Here is a 17,529-nt window from a genome sequence, read left to right on the forward strand (position 1 = left end):
TTGACTGAAATTTGGACATATGATGCTGGCCCGAGAATTTTCGGATGTTTGATGTTTTACCCCCCACCTCTACAATGGCTGCATAGGTGCACTGGAACAATCCTCCCTAAAATGCATGAAACTTTCGTTTACAAAGACGTGAAACTTACTGAGTGGTCAGGGGTGTTCACTGATATGCTCACACAAAAATAACTGCAAAAAAATGCGTTCCGACAGGTGTTTTAAAATGTATATTTTACTAATTGTAAACTGACTAATTCGGACAACAAAAATTGTCCAAAAAAGAAATAACAAAAAAGACAACAAAAAATCATGATTTTCAACTATATAAGGCCCTTTTCATGGACAATATTATATTCACTCTAAAATAATAAATAAATAGTGCTAAATAGCCCTTAAAGTCCGTAATGATAGGGGAACCATTTCTAGCGCCATATAGCACCTATAAAGCACCTATGAAGAACCAAATATGGTTCTATATAGCACAATATGGTTCTACACAGGTGCTACGTGGCACCCAAAATGGTTCCCTATATGATTATGAGCCAGTGAAGCACTTTAAGTGCTATTTAGCACCGTTTGTTTTTAGAGTGTTGATATGGCCAGTGACATCTTATGATCCATGCCAATGAGTACAAACTTTTAAAATAATAAAAAAATATAACCATTTGAAAAAAAGATGGAAAAATATTGACTTTAGACATCAGTACCAGTACCTGCAATTATATACTCACCCATATGTATACAGGTCTTTTATATCAGAATAGTTGTGTGTTTATCTGAATGTTACCTACTTGAAATTGTTTATAAAATTCAAATAACCAACATCTAATTTTCTCTTGTCCAACAAAACCCACAAAGTTTTGCCTTTTTCCTTCCTCAGGTTTCTGTCTGTGTGGCCATACTGTGAGAATAAAAGGTCTTTGAGATCAAACATTGGTGCTGAGCAAATGGATCTCACACAGAGAGGGCAGCAGATGGACTGAGCATCCGGACACAGTATAGCACCTCTCCAAACAGACTTTCAATGAGCCACAGCGAAAACTGAAAGAGGTCGACAGTAGTAAATGATTGTTTAAAAAAATAAAAATTCAAATTCGGTTGCTGGAATGCATCACAAACCAACACAGTATATGTCATTTTCGTTTAGGTGCTGTCGATATATCAGATATTTTTAGTGCTTTGATTGAGGAGCGCTGATATAGGATCACTGTACTGTGTAATGTGGAAATAAATGAAGCCAATATCAGATACAAACAATTTTTTTTTTTTTTAAAAGATGATTATGCTAGTATTCACCCAGAATAGATAATTAGAATGAAAAAAATAAAAAATAAATAGAGATATGTAATATGCTTAAGTTATACAGTATGGAAACTCTATTTTGGAGGCTTTTTGAAAGGTTATATTATAATGCAGATTTCTGCTTTTTGTATTCCTAAGGTGTGTCAGACACCCATAGGGATTTATTTAAGTCTAGGCTTTAATTTTAATTCTAGACTGAAAGAAAATGATTTTAAAGAGTAAACTAATCGCTATCTTCATCATTATTCATCTCATAGATTTAGCTGTTCTACAAGGCCTTTAGTTTCCTACAGGACCAGTCCACTGGTTGGTGCTTTAGGCAAAACAACATGTTGTAGTCTCCTGCAACTCATGGTACCCATGGTGGTTTGGCTCTGTAAAGAAACAGAGAGTTCTGTTAGGGGCATAAGTCTTTATTTATTATTTATTTATTCATCTGGTTAACAACCTAAAGGTAAATAAAGTGCTGAAATATATCAAAACCTAAAATTTTGTCTGTAAAACTATTCAAATTATAGCCTCCTTTATAACTAGTTAGATTGTCTAATATGTACAACTTTAAAAGGTTGGTATGCACCATATTATCTAAAATTTGTATATCTTCGAGAAATGTCATGTTTTTTTTTATCCTGATAATAAAATGATATTCACATACACACTAAATACATAAAAGGTTGCATCACATGCAATGGTCAACATTGAGCACATCAAGCTAATCTGATGATTTTCTGAACATCCCATATAATAGCCACGAAAACACCAACAAGCAAGATGCGTTTGAGCACATATATCAGAGTGACTGTACCGAGCGTCATGTCTTCCTCCACAAGGGGGTGCTGCTGTGGGCAGTGCACTACTTTCCCTCTGGCTGCTCCCAACGCAGTCATGAGGTCTACAAGATTAAGCTTGCCCTCCTCTCTGGCCTCCCTAATCTCCTCCTCGAGCTCTTCCACAGCCTCCGCCGCCTCTTCAGCCTGCTCCTCCGTCATCAAGCGCTTTCCGGCCTTCACTCGAGGAGGCGCGAGGGAACAGACGGCCCTCAGGCGCCCGTACGAACGCAGTTGTGCTACGTTGGCGCGTAGGAAGAGCAGCAGCACGTTCAGGTCATTAAGCGGGCAGCCCAGTTTCTGCCCGCTGATGAGGCCTAACGCAGGCAGCACCTCGTAAAGAGAGAGGAAGGTCGTGTCCCAACAGAACAATCGCAGTAGGCTAAAGAGAACAATAGGGCCCAGCAGCACATAGACGGCACCGTTAGCCACGCTAATGACCTGGAACACAAGCAGGCCAGTCATTTTACACTGAACGAGCTCAGGCACCCAGGGCTGGTCACGCAGGAGCCCGGTGCGTACGTAACAGCTGAATTCATCTTGCAGGAACGCGGAGAGGTGGAAGTAGACCAAGTACAGGCACGATGCAGACATGAAGGTCAGCAGAAGGAAACTTCGCAAGAAAAGCATGCTGACCAGGAAATAGGAGCCGTGCTTGCACTGCATGTATCTCTCCAGCAGGGGGTACTCAAAGTATCGCATGCGTTTGGCTCTAAAGAGACAGACGTGACATTTATTAGAATAATATTTCTTGGGTTCAGGAGATGGTTAACATATTTTCTCATATGCCTGCAGTAATAATTATAAATTCTTTTTTTAAGCTTTGCAAATGCATAAATTAAATTGAAATGTGTTAAACAACATACAACTTAAAAGGATGTTTGTCTGTGCATCCCAGCTAGCCGATCAAATATAGTAATAATCTTGGCCTAGCCAATAGTACCGTTTGAGTTCTGTTTGTCCAAACAATGGTAGACTGATTGCCTATTCAGGTAGAAATTTTATTTCCTGATGCTATTGGCACCGAAAATCAAACATTTCACTTTTAAAACTTAAAAGAAGAAGCATGTTCATAATATGAGATACCTCTCAAGCTCAGCTTGAAACTGCAAAGGGTCATCGGTTCTTTCTTTAAGCTCCAGAATGTTTTGAGCCAGACGGACGGAGCGGTTGTAAGATTTGTCCAGTTCATCAATGATAAAGAGCAGGTCAGAGCTCAGGCTGGGCGTGGCCAGAAAACGCCATATCAAAGTAGGTATGTACATCATCACGGCCATGACCAATAAGGAGTATGGAAAAATCTGAAGATGCCAAAGGGAAGAAAACAAATCAGTTTTGTTATGATAAGAATTATAGATAGTTCTGTAGAAATTTCGACAGTTTGGTATACATGCAATTTTTACAGCAAATACAAGAGGGATTTTTTTTCACAAAAGGGATTCTTGTATTAGTATCAACTTTGTTTATTGTTACACCTTAATTTATTCAGTAGACATAAAAATACCCACAAATGAGACAACTGTTGAAATGCAGTAATAACTGTAGAGTAAAATTCACTGTAAAATTACAATATTGCTTGAGGCTGTTTGCCAGTTACTTACTGTAGATTTAAATTTATGTTATTTACTGACAACAGTTAAAAGTTCTTCAAAGTTAAATAAACATTAACAAGTCTTTGTCTTTACAGAATAAAGCTTTAAAATAACAGCCTCATGCAAAGCATTCTAGGACCCAAAATTTGAAAATAAAGAACAGAAAAAGGTTGATGAGGATTTTTGGTTCTCAGAATGCTTTTTTGCGTTATTTTATAGTTTTATTCTTTATAGTTTTATCCTCTACTTCACGCTTAAATGACATCAATAACAGAATTTTTGACTAAACTCCACCCACAGAAATACGTCAGTCGCCAAACTAAGCTCACACGGCTCTGCTAAGTTAAGTGGCTGTCCAATCACAACAAACTAAACAAGCTACACAATCAGAACTCGTTATGTATTTCTGAAGGAGGGACTTCATAAAACAAGGTAGACATCATCTTTTATAGAGATTAAATTATATGAAAAATACTATAAAAAAATGTACACGTGAAACATGAACACGTTATATTGTGCATTGTAAACACAATCAAAGCTTCAAAAACACAGAAAGAACGGGACCTTTAATGTTTATTTAACTTTGAACAAACTGTTGTCAGTAAATAACATAAATTTAAATCTACAGTAATTTACTGGCAAACAGCTGCATAACTACCGCAATTTTTACAGTGTTGATAGCCAACATAATCTTATGGCAGTTTGTGACTTTTTTACAAGGTGATTCATTTGTATGAATACAAACATATCTCGTTTGTTTCAGTATGATCTGCTTTCACCCCAGTGATGTTAGGTTAAGGGGTGGGGTTTTATTATTGTTTTTTTTTTTTTGCCTGATCTCACAAATTTCTGTGGTGAAATATTTAGCTAATTTTTCCGTGCGATTGTCACGGATCTCCGCATTTTTCTGTGTCCGTACCACGGACTTTCTTTTCCATGTCAGTTTCACGTATTGGTTTTCCTATTTTTAAAAAATTGTCGCTTGGGGATAGATTTGGAGTTTGGGTTAGGATGTCACTTTAACTATTGGTTTATAAAAAAATTCTGATTTTTAAACCATTGTCGCCTGGCGTTAGGGTTAGGATGTCATTTTATGTAACAGAAAGTCATTCTAACCCCAAATATAAATGAGCAAAATATTCTGTGACTATACTACGGAAATTCGTGAGATCAGGTTGGTCTTTTAACGATTCATATTATGAAAATGTATACAAATTAGCCACCTCATAAATAGTTACGTATTAGGCTGTGATAGCATAGCTCTATTAATTTTACATAATATTCTTTTGCAAACATTTGGGAAGCAGAAGACAAGCAAATACCTCTATTTTATCTCTATATATCTTAACGTTGACCTCTTGTACTTTATATTCCTACTGTATTTATAATCTAACAACGGTGTTTATGACTTACTTTGTGCACCCACAGTGAACGTTCTTCAAAGTTTCCATCTGTGTCAAACTCGTGGTGCATTAGAGAGTCCCAGCAGTATGTGTCTACATATGCTGCCTGCTTTGCTGTGAAGTTGTTGGGAGGAAAGCAGCTGATCTGTGGTCCTGGGGGGAGAAACAAAGAAAATTAACATGCAGAGTTATAAATTATAGAAGTTTAACACTGTAACGTTGAAGTGTAAAGCAAAAGCTGTTGGCTAGACTTTTCCAGGAATCCAGATGTTGAACTACCATGGTGGTAAGTAACGCCCTTTGAAGGATTTGATTTCTGGGTAGTAGGGTGTATCCCGCTACTAAAAGAAGGCCAAACCTTACTTCATACAGACCACTTGAACATGTGTGCCACCATCCAAAACCTACACTAAACCTTCAATTTACTCACTGAACATGACATACTGTACCCCACATCTGCTGCAACAGAGAACAGAACTCCTTAAAACATCTCTGAAAATTATATGATATTAAATTGCTTTAAAGCAGGAGAGATATTAATAGGGATTTGATGCTGTGCTGATGAAAAGTTTTAATCTTAATCTGTTTAAGCAAAATATACATGGTTCAAAGTCATATGACTGCAATTTAAAAAGCTATGATGTAAAGAAATATTTTAAAATCTGCACTATGGCTAAACGTAAGCACATTTATGACACTGATCACAGTAAGTCGCTTGTATCAATGGTTAAGTGTAAAAATGTCCTTGCTTCTATTGGCTATTGGTATGAATTCATACAAAGTGAATAGTACAAAAACATACAATTATCATAAAATAAAAAACAATAATGCCGCCCCTAACCTCAGCATCCCAGGGGCAAAATCAAATTGTAGAAAAATGTACGAATGTGGTCGTACGAATTAATACAAATTAGCCACCTCTTAAAATACATACGAATTGCCATAGTGTTTATATAGTCTGATAGCATTTAAAGACGGAGTACATGATGTTTGAAAGCCAATGTTGATATTTGAAATCACCTAAACAAACACGCCCCTACCCCAATAGAATCTGGACCTTCTGTTGATAGACCCGCCCCACACATACGCAACCCGGCAAGGATGTCGGTTAGTAGACACGCTTCTTACTGCTGATTGGCTATAAGTGTGTTTTGGTAGTCGGTCCGTCTCCTTTTCCAAAGCGTTTTTCAAACATTGTGGACTCTGCCTTTAATATTCTGAAATCATGCTGGGAAACATGGATCATCAGGATTTGCAACACAATCTTACGGGAATTCATATGCATTTTACGATGTTTTATATATATGGTTTTATTAAAAAAATCTCTATTTTACAATTATATACAAGGATTTATAAATTTATATAAGATTATATTTTAGTTCGTATTAGCTCGTACATGAGATAACGCTAAATAATTCGTATTAAGTTGTACATTTCTGTACGATTTCCTTCAGCCTTTAACGCTGGGGTTAGGGTCGAGGTTAAGGGTGGGGGTTCGTTATTGAGGTTTTTTGTACGATAAACTTTGTACCAATCAATTGAAATTAGCCAACTCGTAAAATATGTTACAATTCTTCTGAGATCAGGCGACCACATTATGACATTTTTGTACAATTTCCTTTTGCCCGTAACGTTGGGGTCGAGGTTATGGGTGAAGTTTCGTTATTGGGGTTTTTTAAACGATTAACTTTGTACAAATTAATTTAAATTAGCCAACTCATAAAATATGTACGAATAGACCCCTTCACGGTTCACGTCGCAGGCAGTTTCCACTGCGCATGTTGGGGTCAGAAAAGTCATTACAGCAGATTGAGTTGCGTATTATTCAGTATCGTCAAAAATGCCTACTTACGTCGTGGGGTGTGAAAATCACACCAGGTCTTCCGTTAAGTTTTTCGCGATTCATGCAGAATCTCAAAAACAAAAAAATACAACATCTGCGTCTGCAAGCAATTAACGTGCAGACTGGGACAATGCAAAGATCAAAGAGGCTTGTGTTTGTAGTGCTCACTTCATTTGAGGTAAGTCAGCATTTTTCAGCCGTGTTAGATTAAATTATAAAGCCTAAATGGTATGAACAGTTTGACCCCATGCTGCGCGTGCACCCGATCGTCATTCAATGTTTACAAACCTTGAAGGGGTCTATTCTTGTAAGATCAGACAACCACATTCAGACATTTTTGTATGATTTCCTTTTGCCCGTAATGCTGGGGTTAGGGTTGAGGTTAAGGGTTGGGTTTCGTTATTAAGGTTTTTATACGATTAACTTCATACAAATTAATTAAAATTAGCCAACTCTTAAAATATGTACAGTTTCTTGTGAGATCATGCACCACATTCAGACATTTTTGTATGATTTCCTTTTGCATGTAACGCTGGTGTTAGGGTCGAGATTAAGGGTTGGGTTTCCTTATTGAGTTTTTTTTATACAATTCACTTTGTATGAATCAATTTAAATTAGCCAACTCTTAAAATATGTACAGTTTCTTGTGAGATCAGACGACCACATTCAGACATTTTTGTACAATTTCCTTTTGCACGTAACGTTGGGGTTAGGGTCGAGGTTAAGGGTTGGGTTTCGTTATTGAGATTTTTATGATTATCATAGTTTTTTATGTGATTAACTTTGTACGAATTGATTCGAATTAGCCAACTTGTAAAATATGTACGAATTCTTGTGAGCCCAGGCGACCACATTCAGACAGTTTTGTAAAATTTGCTTTCGCACCTGTGATTTTATGGTTAGGGGTGGGGTTTAATTTTTTCTCACTTCGTAAGCATTCGTACAAATTTCCCTAAGATTAGGCTGGGTATTTGCAATACATGGACTCCATGCCAGCTCAAGTGCATGACATCATAAAACTGGGGAATGCATGCCAAATAGTGCAAGTCTGAAAGTTCATTTTCCACCTATTCTTTACTACTCACTGAAGTTTTTAAAACTGACCATATATTTTGCAATAAACATTGCATTAAATTTGTACAGCCGGCACACTAGAACCATTTTTGGTAGTGGCCTCAGATTTTTTTGACCCCACTGGCTGTATGTTTGCGAACCGGATAAGCATGCAGTGTTATTTTGCTTTTTCGCTGTAAAGTTTGTGTTGATAGATTCTAACCAAATAACCTGAGTGTTGTCAGACCCCGATCTGAGCCAGAAATGGCTGTCTGCTTGCCTCGCACGTCTTGTTTTAATTAGCATCTCCTCTAGTTAGTCTAAAATAGAGAGAGCTGGGAAAGAGCAGGCTGACTGTAATTACAGCCTCTTGTCATCTCTGCACGTCTCTCTTAATCATCCTCCTGCCAATTAACATCCGCATGAGCTGATTGCAGATCAGCTCCCAAGGAACTGATTGCAACCTCAAAGTCAGCTGCTTGCACAAAACACACACTTCCCTCCAATGCAGCACTGGCAGGAGCAGTGGCATTTATCGCCAACATTCCTCCGGCAGTGTATTAGAGAAATGGCACCCATGTTGTTCTAGTCACTCAAGATTTCGCCCTTAAAAGCAGCTTGAGTCAGTTAGAGGTGTCATATATAAATTGCTAAAGTAATAATGATTAACAGATGTTTAACTCTAGTTTAGTTTAGTCATTGGCCGCTCAAGCTGATGGTCAGTCAATTAACTTAAGGCTTTACGAAATAACTGCAGGGCCGATGCTACTCTGGCATCACGTGAATTGCGGTTTGACACTGGGAAGAAGAAAAGAGATGCTAACCGATGGAAATCTCTCTGGCAAACGCCATGGACACCAGAAGCAGTGGCAGACCCACAGATACAAACTTGATGACTTTATCCAAAGGCAAATCCAATTCCAGGTGTCTGTCGCCATTACTGTCCCTCAGCAGGGCATCGGAGAGCATTGCCTGGGCGGCTGTGTTGGCAATAGACATGCTGGCAACTGTGGACAGCGATAGAAGAGTAAAAAGTTATTTTTGGTTGATTGTTTTTGGATACATTTTTGTGTTGTGCTGCACTCTAAAAATGGCTGGGTTATTTTTGACCCATAATGGGTAAATATTGGACAAAACACATGCTGGATTAAAAATGACCCAATGTTGGGTTGTTGTTGCAACCATGGGGTATAATAACCCAGCCATTTTTATATAGATGGGTCGATGGATCGGTGGATCAATAAATAGATAATTAGACTGACAGACAGAAAGACACAACCAAAAAGTGCTGTGGTGGCAAACAACTTTCGTCAGGTTAAGAGACAGACAGAAAGAGAGACAGACAGACAAATAGAGTAAATGATAAGTCTTCATACAAAATAAAGTTTCAAATGAAGTCTTGCATTAAATAATGTTTGATTAATTATGTTAGAAATGTTAAACACTGGTAATACAATTAATTATTTAGATAATTTGCATATATTTGTACAGTACCTTAAGAGTCCCGTAGAAGAATGTATACTGTAACAATCCACCATTGAACTGGTCCTGAGGCTGGAGAGGACAGGGATGTTGGCGACGGTCTTAAGTACTAAAGGAGGTCTGGTTAAAATGAGAGGCTGTACTGGGCTGGGTTACAGGGTAATTTAAAGAGTTTGCTGGGGCAAAATCAGCAGGGGCAGTGGCAAGAGAGAGGTTTGAATACTGTAGGGTGGAGATGTCTTGTAGATCGACCGAATTCCTTGACATGCTCAGCCCGGTGGCAGCCTTCCACTTCAAATGCGTTTGGCCATGTGGCTTTTCTTACCTCTGTCATTTCTGCGCTATTTATACACAACAGTCCTGAATGGCCCTGCTTTTACAGCCATGTTCAAGATATACATACAGAACTGAACATTTCAGATGGACACAGACCTTTAAGAAGTTTATAGTGCTGTAAAAAATACACTAACATGAAATCACTTTTTATTCTTGTTTTGCTGATATCATGAAGGACAAAGATTGATTCGTGTTATATCGTCATTCTACAAAAATGAAAGAAAACATAAATTCACAGTAAAAAAGTAAGTTGGGTCAACTTAAAAAATAACTTCAGAAGTATTTTAATTTAAATAAAAAATGTAGGTGAAAAAAAATTACTTAAATTGGTAACACCTAAAACATTGGGGGGGGGGGTTCCCAGACAAGGATTATTTTAAGCCAGGACTAGACCTTAGTTTAATAAGGAAATATATCTAGTTTTAACAAACATGCCTTACTAAAACATACTTGTGTGCATTTTGAGGCAAAACAAAGGGCACTCATGTATTTTAAGATATGTCAGTGCAAGTTGTTTTCAGTTTGGACAGCTCTTACATTTATTTTAGTCTAGGACTGCTCTAACTCCTGTCTGGGAAATCACTTTTTTTTAAATTAATCCAACTTTTACTTTTTACACTTGTAATTTCTGATAATTTACAGGCATTTGGCAGAAAATCTGGGGCTATAAATGGCTTTTAGTTTCTGTAGTTATTCTACATCTTATCTTTATGCATTAGGCAGATGTTTTTATCCAATACATTTCTTACAGTATGTCTCTATCCTGCATTGTAATTCCTTGTTGCACTTAAATGTTTAAGTTTGTCTTGAATTAACAAGTCATTTCAACTTTCTTGACTAGTGAGCAGTGGCGGACGGTGACTTTTTTTGAGGGTGCACGATGCAAAGCTTGTCAAAACGTATTTAGCCCACCATGTATGTGGCTCATCATGTCAAAATATGTGTTCGTCGCGTCATGTGAACCTATGTGCATCACGTGTTGTGTCAAAATACGTGCCTGCTGCAGACGCTTCGAAGGGGTTTATGATGAAAGAGACGCTTATGTTTGCCAGATACTCGCTTAATCTCATTTATAATCCGTTTAGTGTTAAGTTTAGTGCTAGTATTTTGTGAACGTGAGCGTCTTTTTTATCATAAACCTTTTTGACGCTTGTGCAACAGGCACATATTTTGACAACATGCATGAGGCACATAGGTTCATATAATGCACGAACACATATTTTGACATGACGAGCCACAGAAATGACACTCCAAACACATATTTTGACATGACGAGCCACAAACATGGCACTCCAAACACTCATTTTAAATTCGTGCCCCTCGGAAGAGAAGTCACCGGCCGCCAATGCTAGTGAGGAGTTGGTATAAAGTTGAATGGGCTTAAGTTATTACAACTTTATTTGTTATAATTTTTAGCAACTTCTAACTAGGGCTGTCATAATGATTCAATAATCGTCTCATCACAATGATTTCAAAACACCTTAATGATTGCACATCTCTCTAAAAAACACAAGGGGGAGCTGCAGCGCCTGTATAAACGAGACCTTAGTAGGATTGGCTAATGGCTACTATTTAATGCCTGTTCTGGTATAGTCAGTTTATTTTAATTGCATTTTTATTTTCCGTTATTTTTCAGACACTTTATTGTGTTTATTTCTAATGAAGAATTTTCCATTTTTTAAAGATATATTAATTAAATAATTACTTTTATTTACACTCACCTAAAGGATTATTGGGAACACCATACTTATACTGTGTTTGACCCCCTTTCGCCTTCAGAACTGCCTTTATTCTATGTGGCATTGATTCAACAAGGTGCTGAAAGCATTCTTTAGAAATGTTGTTACATATTTATAGGATAGCAACTTGCAGTTGATGGAGATTTGTGGGATGCACATTCAGGGCACGAAGGTCCTGTTCCACCACATCCCAAAGATGCTCTATTGGGTTGAGATCTGGTGACCGTGGGGCCATTTTAGGACAGTGAACTCATTGTCATGTTCAAGAAACCAATTTGAAACGATTCGAGCTTTGTGACATGGTGCATTAGATAATTGCATTAATGAGAAATTGAACAGGTGTTCCTAATAATCCTTTAGCTGAGTGTATGTGTTACGTGTATTAAGGTAAACCTTGCAAAAGATTTAATTTAAATAATAGCAACAATGTGTGAAAATTATTTCATGAACAAACCAAAAAATGTCTGAGAATTAAATGTCAAAGGAATAAAACAGACAATTAATCGTCATAATAGCCAAAGCCCTAAAACAGGCAATTAATCATAATTGTCACAATTTATTAGGCATTTAACCATCAGAAATTTCATAATCGTGACATCCCTACTTCTTACTAGTAAAAAAAGTTGAAATGACTTATTAATTCAAGATGTTTAAACTTAAAGGAATTTTTACAGTGTAAGTTCGAACTCATGACCTTTAGGATGCAAAAGCAATTGAGATACAGAAACACTATTATGTCACGATTGCATTATAACACTGTGATGCTTATTGATATGCAAAACAATATCAGAAATTTAGAAACTCAAAAATATTCCCCTATTTTGGGTTCTAGTAATCGAAGACTAACATGCAGGATTGAAAAAAAGTTTTAACATAATACTAATATATGCATACCTGTATGTTTATATATCTGACCATTTAGAGCACATGTACAGCTTGCATTGCAAAATGACAGCCAGATTCACTAGAGTCATATCTTTTAATTATCAAAAATGGTCTACTGAAACACAATAGATTATGACAACAATGTATACAAACAAATTAAAAACCTCCCCTATGTCACTTGCTCTGGAAGAACCATTTAAAAAACAACCGATAAAAGGATTATGAGAAACATGTACTTCACAAAGACCGACTGCAATAATAACATTCAAAAAACATCCTCTGTCTTTTCTAAACATCACATCAGAAACAAGGTGATTCGATGTGTAGACACGGCTCGAAAGCTCGGAAATATCTTCACAGTTTTTGCATTGTCCTTCACATAGGGGCGTTTCAGGGTGTGACACGCACCTGGAAATGTCTTAATTCCTGCATTGTTCTTCAGTAAACGTTTGTAGAGTTTTTTTTCTCCGTACATTGAAAGAGATGCTTGGCACTCCAGCATGCTTTTGTTTTGAACGAGGCCCAGATTTGCACTCAAACAATGAATGAGGGCATCCATGAGGGCAGTTTCCAGTTTTAGAAAATAAATATGAAGTGTCTTGGTAAATGCATCACTATCAAATGTACATACATTGTGCTGTCAGGCATTTAGACCGTGTTTCTTTTTTCAAACTTCGAAGAATTGTTTCGTTACTCTACAAAAATAAAAAATAACATGCCTAAAACATTGATTCATTGCATGGTTAAGATGTAAAAGAGGATAGAGACGTTATGCCATGCTGGGACACCTGAGAACCAAGGAAACATGAAATAAAGTAAGGCTTAAATGGATTATATGCATGAGAGTAGCATGGCTGCCCGATATACAGTACAGTTCGTTCTTGTTGCAATCTCCCAAAATGTCATATTTAACATGAATTTCCACTTTATTTTTAACAAGCCCCTCATTTTAAATTCTGATTGGACGTTCCATGGCACCCAGTGTCCATTGAAACCAGTAAGGGGGTGTTTAAATGATCAATGACGTCGCTTTCGGGTATCCGATCATTTACTCCAGTCCGTTGTTGTGGTTGAGCCCCAAATCTCTCCGTCGAATGCCATCGCTTTCTTCATCTTCTTCCTCCTCTTCCTCATCATCCATTCCCTCCTCTTCCTCCTCTTCTTCATCTTCATCCTCTGACCCGTCCATCGAATCGTCCGTTCCTCCCAGCATGGCTTGCTGCATCGCCAATGTGGCCGAATCCGATGACAGAGGCTGCAGGCCGTCCATTCCCAGCGAGCCTAAAAGACATGCACACGCAAATACACACGCAAATAAATCTCTATCACTACTTTTCTGCAAGTTATTAAAGAGGGAGTATTTCATTGACTAACTGTCTGAGTTTGTGGAGTGGGATCCGTGTGACTGCAGGACTCCGGCTACAATGGAGTCAGGCCAGAAGCGCTGTGTGGGTCTGTGCTGGGATTTCATCTTCTTGGCTTTGGGGGCCGGGTCAGGATTACTGGCATCCAACATGGGTTGCAGTATACGCCTGCGGGCATTGATAAACCTTGTGGGAGGGAGAGATAAAGAGAGAGAAAAAAATGAACCTCCTTAAGAACAATTTCTGGTTGTAGCCATTAGATGGCGCCATATTGCTGTGGATTGCATTGCACTGCAGACAACTAATGCACTTTAGTTTTACACAGTTTCCCTTACCAGTTGTTCACCTGTAACAAGGTAAGATTTGTCTGTGCTGCGATCTGCCTTTTCTCATCCTCTGTGGGATAAGGATGCTGGAAAAGAAAATTAGGACCACTATCAAAACCACAGAGTTATATATAAGGACAGTATGGTATGCTTTATACTTCCACTTTATATTCAAGCTATCATATAAGCAATGAGAAATGATATATGGCATCTGTATGTATATGTATTTGGCAAAAAATTTGGGGTGAGACATCCTAACCACAACTGCCCAATAAAACACATCTTGAGATTATTGCAAAACCATTGTGTGTTATGGTCTTCTCTTTTGATGTAACTTTTAAGAACCAGATCAAATTAAAGTATACTGAAATTATATTCTGAACTATATCTTTAACCCCGTTTTTGTTTGGTAGTGCAATAACGTGAGAGTTTTGTCGAGTTTCCCACCATGAGATGCTGGAACAGCCAGGAACGCATAATGTTTGTGGCATGTTTGGGAAGAACGCCTCTTTTGTTTTTTGATTTCTTGTCATCGCCGTCCAAGAGTGCAGACAAGTCCAGGTTCACCTTTGAAGAACAGAGAGACGAGAGATGGAAGTGAGGAGAGAGAGGGAGGGGCAGTTGCCACGGAAACAAAGAGAGTCGCCAGTCACCAATTCTTTGGCAGGGGCAGGAATGCCTTTAGTCACCATAGCAACGCAATTGAAGTAATGATACCTAAAAATTAAAGCCACGCAGGCTACATTTACAAAAGCCTTTCATCAACCGCAAGGGACGCAGAAACGTCTTTAAGCACGACTAAAGAGAGCCGAGGAGAAATGCGAAAGTGTGAATGCGTTTTAATGCCATTTAATTTCTGTCGCTTTTTGCCATCCGGAGACCGACATATTAACATTTCATAGAAGTTTAAGATGCATAATCTGCCGGCATTTCATGCACAGATAAATAAATTCATAAAAGACGAAAAGGAAAAAATTTACATTTCCGCTTTGAAAATAAGGATAATTAATTTCATGCTACCATTGCCACCGAAAGCCATAAAAAGCAGCAGCTCCCCACTGACTTAAAAATTTTAAAATAAATAAATAATATTCAAGCTCTAAAAACAACCTCCTCATTACATTTGCAGCTGGGTATCATGTGGTTTCTTCCCCTTCCTCTACTCAAAACACACACACACACACACACATATACACATTAACTGGGGGTGAGCGTGTAAGTGTGTGATTCAGGAAACCGGGTGAATTAATTGGAGGCTTCATGCAGGGGTATTATTACTGAAAGACTGTTGGAGATGTAGCTACGGAAATCTTTTTCCAGCCTGCCTGCAGAGGAACGCTTTGGCCTGAAGTTAGATATCCATAAAGGCTACAGTCATCTGGCCAAGGCTGCGACCGAAACCGAAGCCAGCTGACTTGTTGCCTCGCTGCCTCGTGAGGCAATGACTTCGGTGGCATGAAGGCAGCTCCGGGAAAAGCATTCGGACAGCTTTTATAGGCAGTGTAATAGAATTCTGTTTGAAATTTAAAGGATTAGTCCATTTTCTTAAAAAAATAAATAAATTCAGATAATTTACTCACCACCATGTCATCCAAAATGCCGATGTCTTTCTTTGTTCAGTCGAGAAGAAATTATGTTTTTTGAGGAAAACACTCCAGGATTTCTCCCACTCTAATGGACCCCAATGGACACCAACACCCAACAGTCCAATGCAGTCCAAAATTGCAGTCTCAACGGACTCCAAACAATCCCAAACGAGGCATAAGGGTCTCCTCCAGCGAAACGATTTTCATTTTTGGCAAGAAAATTAAAAATATGCACTTTTAAACCACAACTTCTCGTCTTCCTTATATGAAACGCACATTTCTTGTCATTTTAAACAATAAACTGACACAAAGACATTAATAAGTATCATTCGACATACAACAACTTCGGAACGGTCCACACTTGTAAACACTGGGGCGTAGTTTCACATACATCATCTGTGATGCTGACTGGAGGAAGATGAGAAGTTGTGGTTTAAAAGTGCATATTTTTTATGTTTCTTGCCAAAATGACAATCGTTTCACTAAATAAGACCCTTCTGCCTCGTTTGGGATCGTTTAGAGTCCTTTGAAAATGCTATTTTAAACTGCATTACAACTGTTAAGTGTTGGGGTCCATTAAAGTCAATTAAAATGAGAAAAATCCTGGCATGTTTTCCTTAAAAAACATAATTTTTTCTCGACTGAACAAAGAAAGACACCAACACGCTGGATGAAATGGTGGTGAGCAAACCATCCGGATTTCTTTTTAAAGAAAATGGACTAATCCTTCAAACAGAGAGCACCTTTGTGATAACTAATCCCATATTGGAAAACTGCAATCAAAAGGTGTAAAAAGTGAAATATAACTTTATCTACACTAAATTTGTGATCCTCCCACTTTCTTGGCAGCCATTTTATTTTTCGAACTCAACCAGGCTCGACCAATCACATTCCCCGCGCACACACACACACGCATAAAATTGTGGGACAAGACGATGAAGATATCTCAGGAGTCAGAAAGTAAACCAAACATTGGATTCGAATGTGCCTTGATGCCATGGAATGCTGCCTCCAAAGCGAGGGGCAACCTTCCGATCTCTCTGATGAAGCCAACACAGAAGTGACTTAAAATGCAATTTATCGACTGGTCGCTAGAGGCTGGATCCAAAAGGGAGTCCATTCCCATAGACTTCCATGTTAAAATGCATAGCTTTACAGCAAATTAAGATGTTTACAGACTGGTATGAAAAGTGATTTTGGTCTATATACGATGCACTACGTCCATCTTTTGTACAGTCTATGCTTCCGACGACCATCAACACAATAAAAGTACCAGTTGAAGACACACAAGAAGCAATGAGATTTTAGGTTTTCCAACATATTTTAATTTAGTGCAAAATGTTTTGATTTGAATCATGACTGTTTACATTTTAATTTCGCAAAATAAATTTAATCTATTATCAATTTTGCTTCATTTTTGTCCAATTTTACATCGCATGTGAATGAATAAGCTACTGCGTAGCGGTGCCTCAGCATCAGAGCAGCAAAAAACAGCAAGTGTTTTCTGTTGAACAAGGTTGCCCTCACCTGATTGTTTTGGATTTGGATGGTTCCCTGCGGTAAGCCCTGGGTTAACACCTGCCCCTGTGAGGTAACCATCGCCACTGGCTGATACAGCGTCCCACCTGTGGGATTCGGTTACAGACAAAGGACTGAGGTTATCACAGGTGATCCCTGCCTGCAATGAACAAGACTGAAAACATAATTACCCTGCAGCACAAAAACAAACCGATTCATCTCGCAGTCACCTCGCCAAAATGAAACAAAAGGGAATTCTGAACAACTTAA

The 17,529-nt window shown here is 38.1% G+C and overlaps 1 protein-coding gene across 1 annotated transcript in view; it reads right to left on the minus strand.

Moving 5' to 3' along the window:
- Positions 1 to 1,246: 1,246 nt before the first annotated feature.
- Positions 1,247 to 17,529, minus strand: part of pknox2 (pbx/knotted 1 homeobox 2) — a 98,341-nt gene continuing 82,058 nt past the window's right edge. Inside the window, exons 8-17 of the mRNA XM_073874673.1 lie at positions 17,269 to 17,366; positions 14,603 to 14,722; positions 14,165 to 14,241; positions 13,840 to 14,015; positions 13,516 to 13,746; positions 8,848 to 9,030; positions 5,138 to 5,280; positions 3,219 to 3,433; positions 2,111 to 2,844; positions 1,247 to 1,679 (exon numbers count right to left, since the gene is read on the minus strand). Of these exons, the coding sequence (XP_073730774.1) occupies positions 1,621 to 1,679; positions 2,111 to 2,844; positions 3,219 to 3,433; positions 5,138 to 5,280; positions 8,848 to 9,030; positions 13,516 to 13,746; positions 13,840 to 14,015; positions 14,165 to 14,241; positions 14,603 to 14,722; positions 17,269 to 17,366 (2,036 nt within the window). The 3' untranslated portion in view covers positions 1,247 to 1,620. The remainder of the gene's footprint in view (positions 1,680 to 2,110; positions 2,845 to 3,218; positions 3,434 to 5,137; positions 5,281 to 8,847; positions 9,031 to 13,515; positions 13,747 to 13,839; positions 14,016 to 14,164; positions 14,242 to 14,602; positions 14,723 to 17,268; positions 17,367 to 17,529) is intronic.

Source organism: Misgurnus anguillicaudatus, chromosome 12 (genome assembly GCF_027580225.2).
Source record: "Misgurnus anguillicaudatus chromosome 12, ASM2758022v2, whole genome shotgun sequence".
Lineage (NCBI taxonomy): Eukaryota > Metazoa > Chordata > Actinopteri > Cypriniformes > Cobitidae > Misgurnus > Misgurnus anguillicaudatus.